A 16167-nucleotide genomic window follows, 5' to 3' on the forward strand; every position below is an offset into this window, starting at 1 on the left:
CTTTTAAATGGTGGCAGCTATTGGAGGGTAAACTGTATATATTTGTTTCATAAAGATTTTTAAACATCCCATATTTAATAATTGCACTTTAATGTTTCAGATATAATTTAAAATTATTTCAGAACCAGCAATTATTTATTGACGACATCACAATGCTGGGCTGCAATTTTTAATTACATTTTAAATTTATTTTGTTTAAAATATATGCTCTCCATCTTAAAATTAGTAGTGGCTTACCCCTGTACAGTACATCATACTTTTTCTTTAACAATAGAGTCATGCTGGTCATCTATCTAACAATTTAGGAAAAAATTTTTAAATTGAAATAACACAACGTCAGATTTGCATTGGAAATTTATATATAGTTTAATTGGAGCCTCCTCCCCTAAACTTTTCATATCTAGTCTTGTCTTTCAACTATATAACTCAGTTTTTGAAATTAAGGAAAGACAGACAGACATACAGACAACAGTGGGAATTTATAGGTCTACAATTTTTCAAATTGAAGCCCAACATTTAGTAGATGTCTCTTGCAGAATGAAAGTTTACTGAAGTATTGAATTAATGGACATACCACAATAACTGTTTCACAAATTTATTCTTAAAGTTCCAAATAATATATATAATCCAAGCTTTCATAGTGTATGTGTAGATTTTACTAAAATTTATATACGTGTATATTATTAATTTATCAATTTAAGATATAAATGTTAAAATAATTAAAATGTTTCAATTTTTTAAATTAAAACAAACATTTGTATAATAAAAAAAAACTTTAATTTATTACAAATAACTTTATACAATTACACTCACTCAATTATTCTAAAGTTTAGAATAAATTGAGACTAGATTATCTTTACTCGGAGAAAGTGCATTATAAGTACAGCTTGAGCAGCATATTAGATTATTAAAATAATCAAAATGTCAATGTACATAAAATGTATATACTATGCTAAATTCCATTTTGTTCAATAATTAAATTTGAAGCTGCATTATTTCATTAAAACTACATGATAATTAAAATGGTATAAATATACAAAAGTTTCATAAAAATATTATAAATGTGTTCGTATATCTACATTATAGTACAGAAACATTTGAATTCATTTTACTAAATGCCCACCCAATCACTGTGGTTTAGTTCAACGTGTAGTCCACAAATTGACACTGACAACGATGGTGAGATTGCACATTAGTCATTAAATCTTGACTCAACTTACATTGACTTATAACAAAATGACAATTAAAAGTATTTTCTTGTTAATTAAACTTTCAAGGTTTTCAATTGTAGCTCTTTTTCTTTCTGTAAAAAAAAGTTAATTGTATAACAGGCATGTCTAGTATTGTTATCATAACATAAATCAAACTAGAAAAAATAGGACATTTACTTATAGTTTATATAGTTATTACATTTATTAACCTATTTAAAGATTAGTAAATATGGTATATTGTTATATTGTTTTATAAACAATACTACATTAACTATTCATAATGTACAAGCATATTAAAATATATTTTATACTTTAGCTTATAAGTATAAAATAGTAATTTTTGTATTAAGTCATTTTTAAAATAACATTAAATTAATTTTGTTTTTACATTGTTGAATTGTTCAAAAGTTGCTCTATTTTAAATACAGTGTCAAAACAGTTTCATTGTATTGTATAAGCTAATTTCCAAGTTTTTATATTTTATATCAACAGATAAAGAATTAACTTTAAAACTTTAATTACATAATATGATTGATACAATAAAAAAAAACCAACAAAGCTGCAAGATAGAACAAATAAAAAGTTTACTTTTGATTTAAATTTATTTCTGATACAAATTTTTCTATATGATTCAAGATTTAGGAATCATTTATGAAATTTTCTAATCATCATTTAAAAAAAGTATACCAGAAATTATGTATAAACATTCCATTCATTTAAAGGAATTCATTTAAAGTTGAGTAATATATTATCGAAAATTAAATTTACCAAATATTAGTTACCATTATTAATATATAGTTAACAGCTATAAGATTTGAATTAAAATTTATTTTACATTTGAATAAAGCGTTAATGTTAAATATTCTATATAATGATATAAAAACAAATGTTTTATTATTAAACACTTGAAAAAATTTAGGTAATCTGAATTTTATTAGAAAAAATTAGGTTTTATTTAAAATTCATAAAAGCACAAATAATTTTTACCTTTTTCATTGTGTTTCTCATTTCATCAACTACAGATTCATATATTGGTTCTTCTTCCTTATCAAAATGTGTTAGAGGCATTGTTGCATAAGGTGACAGTTTATATGGTGGATCACGATGAGAACTCAACATATGTGCTGCTCTGGGAAGCATTGTAGGCGTATAGTGAAAAACATCTTTTGAACAAGCTAAATAAAAATAAGAAGTTAAATAAAAAGGGAGAAGAAAAAAGTTACTTAAACATATATGTTAAAAATCCTTACGCATATATGGAGCTGGAACAGCAACAGGTGTCCTTTTTGAATACACATACAAACAAGCAACAGCAATTACTATAACTATCACGACAATAGCAGAACAGACAGGAATAATTATATATAAAAGTTTTGTTACTTCTTCATCTTGTTTGTTATCTGTATCTTTATTATGAATTGTTTGAATTCCTGGAAAAAAATTATTCTTAAATACACTACTAAAAATCAATAAAAATTTATGTATGTTAAGCAGTATCTTTGTATTTTGATGTCAGTAAATATTTATTCAATAAACTGGAACTTATATTTGTAGTGCTAATGAATAAATAATTTATATTTGTCAGGATAAAAAGACTTTCAAAATTTAATACGATTATTATTAATTATATAACTTAGTTTTAAATAAGTTTCAAGATGATACTTTGAAATATTAATCTATCAAAAGAATAATTTTGTAAAATAAAAAGTCTATTAAAATATAATTAACGAGCTAACAGAAGCAAGTACTTGTTCTTTATTTCAACTCTAAAAATTTATGTATTTATTTTGATATCAACCTTTCTGTATTTAAAAAACTGCTTCAATAAATTAGCAATGCATCTATTAATTAAGATTTTGCAGTATTTATTTATTTATTATTGAATTTTATTTTTAAGTATACAGAAATTTATTGCAAAACCCCTTAAGGATTAAAAATAAAAGAACTGAACCAGTTTCTAAGTTAGAGTTACTGTCAAAGCATAAATAACAATTTCTTTTAAATTAAAAAGTAATAATAATAGCTAATGCTGATTATAAAAATTTACATACCCACTCCAGTTGTTCTAACACTTGCAATCTCACTAGGTTCACTGTTTCCAAAATCACTGTTAGCAACAATAAATAAGTGATAAAGTTGGTCACTCTCAAGATCTATCAGAGAGAATTTCCTTTGATTGCTTATAGGGATGGATATTTCTTTCCATTGATGACCTTCTTTTCGATAACTAATTGTAAATCCTAAACAAATATTATTTTGAATTATGAAATTAATTTCTTTTATTAATATTGATAGAATTTGTGTCTATTTATTCAAAATTATTTCTTGATATTTTGTATAACAATGATATTTCATTATACAATATAAATTAACAAGTATTTAAATATATTACCTATATTACCTTAATATTAATAACCTTAAAATTATTAAACAAAGAGCTAGAAACTTGAAAGATACTGAACCACATTTCAACACGATACTGTTATCTTTTCACATATACAAATAATCACATCATCATTAAATGAGCAGTACAGAATTTATATAACCTAAAGATTAATATAAGCAATAGTCTAGTCTTTCCTATATATATTTTATAAAACAATAAAAAATAATTAAATAATTCCATAAAATCCTTACTTTACAGAAGATAATTTCATAAGATCTTTTTATACAGGATTACAAGCAAATATTATATAATCTAGCTTAAATTATATTCGAACCAGAACATTCATTATTGCTAATTTTGTTTGTAGTTAAAAAAAAACTATCAATTTTTTAATGATAGAGCATTTTAACTGTAATGTTCTAAAGACAAATATTTATTAATAGTCAAAAACTTTATTTTTTAAAACAGATTTATATTTTCTTCCATAAAGCTATCTGTGCAATTGTTTTTAATATAAAGGCATTCTGAATAATAATTATGTAATTGTTATTAGATACCAGTTTAAAAATAAAGGCTTTTATTTTAAAATTGTCATATTATTATGCAATTATGTTTTATGTTAAATTTTATTTTAACGGACACAATTATAAATGAAAAGAATATAAAACCACGCGCAATTTATCCTTAATTAAATAAAAAAAAAAAACGATTTTCTATTAAAAATTTCAGGGCGTAACGAATATTTCTCTCATATTTAGTCAAAAGTCAAGAAACTTTATAGTAACTTTCGCATTGAAACGGTTCGATTTAATTAAAAATGTTATTCATTTTTATGCAGAATATAAAATTTCTTTAATATTTAAGATCCTAAAAAACAAATGGAATTCTCCAGATCGTTACTTTCGCATTAAACATTCCAATAACACGCATCCTGTACTGTTATACAATGCGTTTCTATGAAGTTGTTAACACGGATCTTGGCGTGTCAAGAGAAGGAACTTAATGGCGTTTGGAACAAGCGTGTTAAGAATTCTTTAATAGAGTGGAAACCAAAAAAAGAATTAGAAAAAAAAAATATCCCTGTNATACCTTTTATATGTCATTTAAAATAAAAGCTATGGACAGTACATGTAGATAGATAACAGTACAAGCTACAGCATTAAATACCAAAATTTTCTAAAAAATAATGTGTTTAAATAAAGCTTTCTTGCATTGAAAAATATATTTACAAAATTATATTTCTAGTAATCATTAACTGATAATTGACATTTTCATTATTTACTATTATAGTTTTTATTTTTAAATATATAATTCTAATTTTAATATAATTGATAAATAATACTTTTATCAAAATTTAATATTTACTAATTTATATATTAAAACTCTCTTTTCTACAAACAATATATTAAAAATCTTTTTTTTTTGAAGTTATACAATAACAGACAGAAACTAAAATACAAAATAATTCACAAATTCAGATATTAATTAAACAAACTATTTAAAAAACCACAGTAAAAAAATCTTTGTCAAATCCATCTGAAACTTTGCATTTGCTCATGTTTGTCTTATTCTATAATTAATCCATAATTAAAGATACATAAAAAAAATATTATCACCATTCTTTGTATGATTAATAAGAGCAAGAAAAAAATTTTAAATATTAAAAATACAATACAAAGAAAGAGCAATTATTTATTGTGACATTGTCACAATGCTGGGCTCCAATTTTAAATTTATTTCATTTAAAATATATGCTCTCCACCTCAAATTAGTAATGACTTGCCCCTGTACATCATACTTTTTCTATAACAATAGGCCATATATCTAATACCTTTCAGGGAAAAATTTTTAAATTGAAATAATGGGACTTCTGATCTAAACTGGAAGTTCACACACAGTTAATTGGGGCCAATATGGAAACCTTAGAAATTTCCATATTGGCCCCAATTAACTATGTCATCTCAGATTTCATTTATCTAACTCTGTTCTGAAGATTAAGGAAAAACAGACAGATGGACGACAGTGGAATTTATAAATCTACAGCTTTTTCAAATTGCAATACAATAATGCAGAGTTTAATCATAGCAGAATAATTTCATTATTTTTTTAATAATAAATTCAGTAATGTCTAAATATTGCTTTCAGATAGAAATTAAGAATAAAAAGGAATGAAATCAAACAATTTTTCTCAATAATTCATAAACCATTAATTTGATAAAAGCTGACTTTTATCAAATTAAAATATTTGTTAATATGTAATATACTATTACCAGTAATTTATTTTGTACTTTATCAATATAAACAAATGGTCATTTCATTTATACAAATGAAAACTATTATCAATTAAAATAACAAAAATTTAATTAAATGAACTTTATTTAAATTAATTATTTCACAATCTATTTAATAATTTCCAAAACAGAATATAAATACTAATAATGTAACATATTAGTAGCTAATTTCAAGATCAATCATATAGATAAAAAAAGCAATTAAAATTTTGTTAAATATACAAAAATAACTTTTGATATTTCAACTATACTGGTCAAAACAACTAGAGGAACAAGAGACGTTGAATAGAAAATCGTTTATGACAAACAATTCTGAATGTTGCATGTTATTGTTATGTAAAATATACTTTAATATATGAAAAATATATGCATTCGAGCAAATTGTTGTCATACCTTCATTGCACTTGTTGCCAAAGTCACATTAGAAATGTAGAAAAGGAAAAAAATGGTCTAGCCAAAAGGAGAGAGCAGTTGTCATGTTAAGGAGAAAAGCAATTCCTAAAGTATTCCCTCCTTCTGTCTATAGAAAAGTCTATTGGTTTGATCTGACAGTGTTACGTGCTAGTGAAGGATTCAAAATTAGAATTGTTTTCATAACATTCACAGCAAAAAAGTGTTTGTCCTATGCTTCCCTAATTGTTTTTAGCAGTGTATTATTATTACATATTAAGAGATGATTCAGCCATTCTTCTGTTTATAAATAACTCATCAAAATAAAGTTAAAAGTTTGAGTAAAGACCTGGTAATGATTTTTAAACATAACTTATAATGCATGGAAACCATTTATTCATCTACATCAATCAATAGTACATTGAAAATGATTGTAAGAGATGCCTGATTGAATCTAAATTTTATTTTCAGTTTTTGTGTGGTTCAATGAATCTTTTTAATGCATGTCTAAAACAATGTAACAGTTTAGCAGTTTTAGTTTTATAAATATCTTTTGACACATTTTTGCATATTAGGACACTATATATAGTTAATATATTACTTAATGTACAATAATAAATTACATTATATACTTTCATGATTCAGAAAAGATTATATTTGAATTTATTACATATCATAGAAAAACTATGATTATAGACCAAAAACTTCAAGAAATATAATAATTATATGAAAGAACAATACAAATTAATAAATCTAGTTATAAAACAATATTAGTTTAATTAGTAGGAATTATATACAAATCTTTGTTATCATCATTATGCATTTCTGTAAGAAAATATAAAATGGGCATTAAATTTCCATAATGAAACAAAAACAGTTTAATTTTTTGTGACATTTTCAAAAGAATTTGCAATTGTAAGGTAAGTTTCACTAAAAAATCTTATAATTGAAAATTGTTTAAGTAAATGTCATAATTAATCTTGTTATTTTTTTCAAAAACTTTAGTGATTTAAAAATTGACAGGTTTTTTTAACTAAGAAAAATAAAAACTTTTTGAAAATATCAAATGACAATACAAATTTGTAATTATTAATATTTAAAATATTTTTTATATTGTTAAGATTTATTACATAAATTAAATAGATCCAAACAATTTTTCCTTCCAACAGGGATATCAAATATTCCACTTTTTAAATCTTCTAAGGTCTAAAAGTTTTAATACCAACATTTTTACCATACTAATTTGTTGTTCTAGAAATGAACGAATTCAATATACAGTAGAATCTCGATTATCCGGATTGTTCAAAATAAACAAAAATTTTACGAATTTGATGATTTGCACTTGGCAAATTACGATACTGTTTATGTACGTGATGGAATGCATAACTTTTTTTTGTTTCAACAACGTCTCACCCAGCACAGTGGTCGTAAATTCTTAAATATATTTTGCGTCGTAATAAAAATATAACTTGACATACGTATTTATAAATAATTTATTTTCAAATTACATCATTTCTATGACCAAGGGCGGCGTAAAGGCATGGGCAACATGGGCCCATGCCTCTTTAAAGATCTTTAAAGCTTTAAACCTCTTTAAAGCTTGTAGCATCTTTTAAGAGATGTACAATGCCAAGTTGAGTGGTGTGAGTTGGACTTTGAAGTGATACGTTCAGATACTGTTGATACCACTCCATTCATTAATTAATTTAATGTTCACACTAAATCGCCTTTTCGTTTTACACCATAAAAACTCTTATGTTCTTAGTCACAAAAAGCTGGACTTTTAATACTTCATACCCTTTACTCCTTGAAAGGCTGTTCACAAACAGGATTTTAGAATATGTTTCAAAGAGATACCTTCTTCAATTGCAGCATGTATGAGTATTTCGAAATCCAATGATTCTTTGTTATTTTGTTGATTTTGGTTAAGAATTTGCATGCTTGATAACTTCCTCTTTTGAAATTCTGTGTTTATACAAAATCTGACAAAGATTGCATTGTGAAGAACTTGAACTGACATGAGTGAAAAATGACCACACCAGACTGAATGAGTTGGCAATAATGTATGTTTTGAAATTGATTAAACAAGAAATAAAATAGTCAAGACAAACCTTTTACCAAGCAGTGTACAAGAAAAAGCAATATATATAAAGAATCAGAATCTAGCTTCAAAAATAAACACAACATTCAAAAGTAGATCAGGTAAAACATGTGCTGCTTGTAGACAACATGTTAAAAAAACGTTACATAGTTACGAAAGGATTTCAAATGTTCACTATATCGAAAACAACCAAATTCTAATAGATGGCAATCTAGTGAGCAAAATATGTCCACTCAATCAACAATACAATATAGTTATGAACAAAATTGAAAATGTGTTTTGAAATTTATTTTTACTGTTGTTTGAATATTAATTAAAACCTTTGTAACTTCAGTATATTTTTTTCCTGAAACTTCAAAGCCTAAACATGCCTAAAATTTTGAAGGTTTGAAGCTTCAAAAACTTCAATTGATATCCTTCTTTCCAATATAATTTTGACAATTTTAATTTAAACTTAAAAATATTACTTTAAATTACTATAACTTAATGTTATTTTTACTAACAAAAAAAGAATCTTTAGGAGTGCATTTTAGTAATAAAGAAGCATTATGTATTCGATTTGTTCAATAAAGAGAATCACTGAGTCCCAGAGTCCCATACAAGTGCTTGACAGTCCCGAGTATATCTCATTAAATCCACAATACTAACAGTCATAGAATCATTTAAAACTAACCAATATTTTAAAAAAATAACAGGTTTTTATTATTACAAATATAAATTAGATTTTTAATTTTTGTATCTAATATATAAAATTATACAATTAAAAAAATTTAATTACAAGTGATATACTGTATTCCAAAAACTAAATCTACATTTCAAAAATGATAAAAAAAATTCCATCTAAGAAAATAGTTTCAAAGTTCTTATAAATAAATCTTTTATTTAAAAAAATAATATAGTGTATAAAGCTTTTCTTATATTTATATTATTTTTTAGGTTATTGAAATCTACAGAAAGCCAAAACCAAATAATTAAGAATAAATTAAGTTAGAAATATGTCATTTATGTCACTGATCATCCGTCACTAAGAAGACTGACAAGCATTGTTTTCTTGTGACAGATATTTGTGACTTCATACAAAAATAAGACAATTATATTTACTTGCATAAATTTTGTTATAGTACTTATTAAACACTCTAGTAAGCAGCAACATTATTTTTCTAATGACTGTTATAAGGATATTATTGTTCAAAGGTTTTTTTCTTGTATACTGAAATAAATACCACAAATGGTAAAATAATATGAAGTAAGTTGTAAAGTAAGTTGTAATAAAATTTGAGAAAATTAAGATAAATATATATCTGTTTGATATTGTTCAATTGGTGTTGTTAAAATCTTTTTGAACTGAGAAATAAATATCATTTATTAAAATTCATTCTATAAAAAGTAAATTAACAAAATAGTTTGCAGAATAATAAAACATCAATATATTTTGTTATTATGTCAATATAACACTGTGCTGTATAAAAAATTTATCTTTATTTACAATGTAATTAAATTGACATTTAATAAAAATCAAAATTAATTGTTATAAAAAATATTTTTATCTGTTATTCTTATTATATTTACTTCTTAATTAGACAAAAAACAAAAAAATTTATTAAAAATTAAATATGTAATGGAAACATTTCATTTATAAATTGTTTTTGTACTACCTGATATGATATATATCAAACTTAATATTTCTATTATACATACATATACATAGGGTGTAGACACAAACATTGTACCAGGCTATGTTTGCTTCTGCTAATAACCAAATGCATTTGCAGTGGAGCATAATTAATAATGAGCTATTTGTTGGTTTGGATGCCATGCTTTTTTGCATGGGGCAAATATTTTGAAAAATCAGTTATTGTAGAAAGTGTCTCTGCATGGTTTTGAGTGCTATGACCATGTACAGAAGCCTCACATGATTTCACCACTCTTTTGGTGGTATCCAGTTGCTTCTCCTTTGACTGCTTTAACTGAATAAGAAATGTTTTACCAATCTTCAGATGCTCTACACTTTTGTTATTTAAACTATGTTGTTATATTTCATATGACTCAAGAAATGATTTGTCCCCATGTGAACAGGAATTGGAGGATGCATGAGATCTAATCAAAAACAGCCTGCTATCAACTACCTATACTCCAGTGCAATTGCAATTAGTTATTACATAACAGAAGCAAAATACAGTCTGATGCAATATTTGCATCCACACTCTATATAATTACTACCACCATAATTTATTATATATATCAAACAATAAGAAAACAATTTAATGTATGTAGATTTATAAATGAAATGTTTACACTTATATATTGTGATTTTCAACAAGATTTTATATAAATCTTTCAAAGGAATTTTTATTAAGCTTTCAATGAGTCATCATTCCCTATAAAATATAGCTTATATAGATTTATATAAAATATAGATTTATTATATATATTATATATATAATAAATTTATATTTTCTGTTTTAAAGATCATTAAAACTTAAATTATGAAAAAGAAATCTAAGACAATAAGACAAAGAAAAGAAAAACACACATTATAGAAAAACAATCATTTTATTAAAGATATATATTTTCAATAACAAATAAATCAAAAACTATAGTAATAATGAAAGTTTATCTTTTTTGATCTCTTTGAATGAAAAAATTTTTAAATAAGAAGCTAATTATTGACAATTTTATTCATTGTTTAGAATCAAACTGTTCAAATGATATTTTTCTGTATAATTTGTAGTGTTTTTAAAAATTTATCAACTTTCAAGCTACTTATCTTAAACAAAATCTAAGTGATAGTATATTTTAATTAATTTCAACCTTTTCAACTAGAAATATTACAACTAGATGCCATTAGCAAAGACCAGTTATGTAATACAAAATAACTTATCAAACAATTTGAATTGTTTTGGACAATTAAATCATTATATTATACTTTTTAAATTTTACTATACTTTTTTAATGATAATAAATAAAGATATTGTTAAAAATATGCAAGTATTTAGTCTTTCAGTATTCTTAAATATAGCAGCAGCATTTAAAGTATACATGTTATATTCTCGTGATTAGAAGTGTTGTTGTTCTAAACTTTCAGATTCAAAAAACTTGATCACAGAGAAAAAAAAAAATTATCTTATTTATCTTCAAAATGATACAATTAAAAGTCTACTGGCTGTTACTCTTTTTTCTTTTCTGGGCATGCTTATTTTTACATAATTTACAACTTTTCCCCCCACAAGGACAGAAATATTTTCAAAAACCCAAATACTTTACTTACAACTATACTACACATATGCACACACGCACGTACTTAACTAATTAAATCTTAAAACAGCTTGTCTTTTTTTCTTTTACAGAAATAAACCTTATAATTTTAAATTTAATACATATAAAAAATTCTTCATTTCATTAAAAAAAATTTAGTATTAAATGTGATTACTAGCATTTCTTCCAGGTTTTTTTATGGAATAACCAGAAATAATTTATGTCAAGTATAAAGTAGCTTCATCTTTCACCTAGTTTAAATTTTGATATAAATTATAACAATTACTTACAACTTGTCTCAATAATTGGCTATTATATTACTATTGTATCATTATCCAATTAGTTAACCATTATCCAAATTACTTTTGAACTAGATAATTGCAATCAAAAATTTATAATGAATAAAATATAAAAAACTGCTGTAGTTTTTAAAAATAGTCCTTCAGGCTGTTTTGAATTAAATAAGCAAGAAAGAGAGCTTTGTTTCAATAACATGAAAATATTTTTTTAATTGAAAGAATTTATTAGTGCTATCACTACTATTTATCTGCTCACTGACTATCGTTTTTAAGTATACTGATTTGTCAATAAACAAAACTTTTCTTCTTGTGTTTTTATCTTGTATTATCAAGTTAATTCATCTTAATGTAATATAAAAATTGAATAAAAAATGCATTTTCACAATAGTAAAATACAGTAATTAACCAAATTTTTTTTCGTCTTCTTTTTTCGATTAGCTAATATGTATATTACAAGACCATAAAGAGTTATCAAAATATGTATCATTATGCTATACTACTACAAATTTATTACATCACTTATGGTACAATGAGAGAAAATTGTTTATTTAACAAATATTTTCTATCTATTAACACATGTCCTCTTCAGATTTTGAACTAAAATAAAACATTGTTTTTTGAATTTTATTTTTAAACTTAATGTTTTAAATACAAATTTAAAATTGCATGAATTAAATAAATAAATTATAAACAATATAAAATTAACAAAATAAAAATAAAATTGAAGTTGATTGTAGAGGGGACATAACTTGGGTTTCATATACTATACTTTTTTTCTATGACGTACTTTCATGCCAAAGGTTTGCATTTGCATCCCTGGCATTCAGGCTACTAATTAAAATAAATGTGTCTATTCTAATATAATTTACATGAAAAATTTAAGCGCAAGCGCCAAGAAAATATTGATAATATAGATAAATGATGATAATGCATTATAAAAAATAATTATATTGGGTTGTTTGGAAAGTAATTTCGTTTTTTTATTACTAGAGGAATTAGATGTGTTTTACCAGCCAATTTCATTTTAAACCACATTTTCATTATATATTTTGACAGCTGACATTTAAAGGCTTATTTTTAAAGAATTTTGTCTGATTCTGTACAATTTTTTTTTCGGTGTCCTATCAAATATGGAAAATCAACAGTATCATTTTTGGCATATTTTGCTTTTTTATTACCAAAAGATCAAAATGCTGTTCAAGCATGAAAAAAATTGTGGTACATATATGGAGAAGATGTGTTGAGAGAAAGACAGTGCCAAAACTGGTTTACAAAATTTCGTTCTGACAATTTCAATATTAAGATGCACCAGGTTCTGGATGGCAAATTGAAGCCAATGAAAACAATATAAAGGTGCTGATTGAAGCAAACTGCCAAATAACAACACGTGAAATCACTAAGAGATTAAATTTGTCAAATTGAACCATTTATGATTACTTGAAATGAATTGGTTTCATAAACATGGAATCATGCTACTACCAGAAATGATGCAACAGGTATTTGACCAAAATGGTCAATATATAATTCAATAAAGTATTTATTTATTATAAAAGTATTGTGTTTTTTTCCACGGAAAAAAGTGAACTTACTTTTCAAACAACTCAATAATTGTTTAATGTTTCTCCTCCTTCAAATGTTCTAAGTAGAACTCTGAAGGAGAAAAATCGATGCAGGTGTTAGTCGACGTCACAATGCCCACATCCCCATTTCTGTACTCGTAATTGCAAATATCCATTCTCATAACAAATTAATACCAATCATTTATATACAAATATAAATATATACATACAGAAATACAATATATACTTAACTTTTACAATATATTAATTATGAATATATATATATATATTTAAAAAANTTAAAAAAATATAAAGTTAACATTACTTTGCAGACATAATTAAAATTTTAGTCAAATCTATTATTATATAATTTTTTCTAAAAAAATTATATAATAATGGATTGTTATTAAGGTACCAAATTTCCAAAAAGTAAAAGCAGTACATTACTTTTCAGAATGATTGAAAAAAAGAAGGCTTATTGATTTATACTGACTACATACTTTATTTGATAAATATTGTATTTTTCACTTAAATGAATTTTCTTCATACATTTGTCATTTTGACTTAATATTTAAAAAAAAGACTTCACAGGTATAATTAAGAATTATTTAAACTATCATTACAGCTGATAATGTTTCAACAGTTAACCTAGTTTTCTCACAACTCCAAAAATCATTTACTATTAAAAAAACTTCCTTCAATAGTTGAATTTTTCCTTGGCAAAAACAATATCATTTCAATAAGTATCTTGAAATGTTTCAGGAAAATTTGTTTTTTTATTAAAATTTTATTTTTATTGATTGCATATACATTTCCCCGTTACTTTATCTCTACGTAATTTCTGTTCTGAACAATAAATATTAAATCATCTAATTTCATTAAAATGTAATTATGGGTACTGATAAATTTTATGATTCTTTTTTATGTAATGAACAGTTAGCTTCTAAAATTACATTTATGTTATGTTAAAATAAGAGAAAGTTTATTTATTATTATTTTTTTGGTAACAAATCAGAATAAGGAAGTACACTACTAAAAATGCAGTAATTCTGATAATACAAATAGTCTCAAAGTAATATGTCTAGTCACCTTGGTGAAATGTTTAAATCAGTAACAACAGACTACAATCATGAATATTATCAGTTGACTAATATCAGAATTAGCAAGTTCTAAAACAAATAAGTTATACACTCGTCGAAAGTGCTTGTGTTAATGCTAAAGGAACTTTATTAATGCTGAACTCAGTGAATTTTCATCCAGAAACTAAATAAGTTACAATCCACTTATAAAACTTTGCTTATTATCAGATTTTGGTTATAGTTATCATTAGGTGTTCATGTACAGTACTTAGGCATTTTTTATTTCTCATTTCAAAGCTGTCATTTTCTCACCATCAGCCTCAGCATGCATTTGATAACTTGCAATTTTTATCACTATCAATCATGTTTTAAATGTTAATCATAATTTTCATGCAGTGTAATGGTTTAAATTTCTAACATAACTTACTTCAGTTATACCATTCAATTTAATATATCCAATTTTATTAACACAATGATATAAAATAAAATCAATAATAATAATCTCAAATTATATACTTTTCTATCTGTAAAATCTTACTTACAGTCACTTTACATTATGAAGAGTATAGAGTACAGTAGAGCATCGATTATCCGACCCCTGATTAACCGTCACATCGGTTAACCAATCGTTCTAGTCGGCAAATTTCAAATGTCCGCTAGTGATGTGGCATTACAATATTTGGCTATATCTTGGCTACTTTAATATTATTTTTGTTAAATATTTGCATGTTTTAGCTGGCATCAATGGCTCGACCATTGAAGGGAGGCCAATATTTAAACAAGACTTAATTTTCTAATTATGAGTGGTTGTTTGTTTCGTGAGCAATAAAATAATTTAAAAATAATTTTTAACGATACAATAGCGACAATTATTATTTAAAAAAGAAATTTGTTAGGCTAAACATTGATGAAAATTCAACGCAAAGTTGGTTAATAGCGATAATAATAATAAACTAATTACATGGGATATACTAATATCCTAATATACTATACTAATATTGTATTTTTTTCCTTCTTTTCAGTTATCCGATTTTTCAGTATCCAACCAACCTGAGTCTCCAATTGAGTCAGATAATCAATGTTCTACTGTATATATATATATATATATATACATATATATATACAGTAGAGCATCGTTTATCCGAATCAATTGGGGACTGGGGTCATTCGGATAACTTATTTTTCGGATAACCGATTATGTACGAAAAAATATATTAACCTATCCCGTGTTGAAATTTTTCTCCGTTGTGTGTCGCTTTGCGTTGAATTTTCGTCGATGTTAAGCCTAAAGCCTTGGTCACATTATGCGATTTCTAGCCATGCAGGTGACTGCAACTGCAACAAGCACGAGTCGCGCGCGTCTTCTCACGGTCACACATTGTTCGTTGACGTTACAACTGAGAAACACGTGACCCTATAATAAACCAATAAAATTACAGTAGCTTGTTTTTGACTACTTTCGTGAGTTTGCCGATATTTTACGTTCTACTTCAGAGTATTTACGGAATTTTAGCCACTTTTCTTATTAAAATAGCAAGCAGTTCCTTTTCTGGAATGAATAAAAGAAAAAAGGCGATTATTTTAATAGAGCTGGCG

At 24.8% G+C, this 16167-nt stretch overlaps 1 protein-coding gene across 1 annotated transcript in view; it reads right to left on the reverse strand.

Moving 5' to 3' along the window:
• Positions 1-760: 760 nt before the first annotated feature.
• The window catches only part of LOC111628754, an 82844-nt gene continuing 67437 nt past the window's right edge, over positions 761-16167 (reverse strand). Inside the window, exons 28-31 of the mRNA XM_023372597.1 lie at positions 3263-3479; positions 2462-2641; positions 2199-2386; positions 761-1303 (exon numbers count right to left, since the gene is read on the reverse strand). Coding sequence (XP_023228365.1) covers positions 1265-1303; positions 2199-2386; positions 2462-2641; positions 3263-3479 — 624 coding nt within the window. The 3' untranslated portion in view covers positions 761-1264. The remainder of the gene's footprint in view (positions 1304-2198; positions 2387-2461; positions 2642-3262; positions 3480-16167) is intronic.

This window comes from Centruroides sculpturatus, unplaced genomic scaffold, assembly GCF_000671375.1.
Source record: "Centruroides sculpturatus isolate CEXI.00-Female unplaced genomic scaffold, Cexi_2.0 scaffold634, whole genome shotgun sequence".
Lineage (NCBI taxonomy): Eukaryota > Metazoa > Arthropoda > Arachnida > Scorpiones > Buthidae > Centruroides > Centruroides sculpturatus.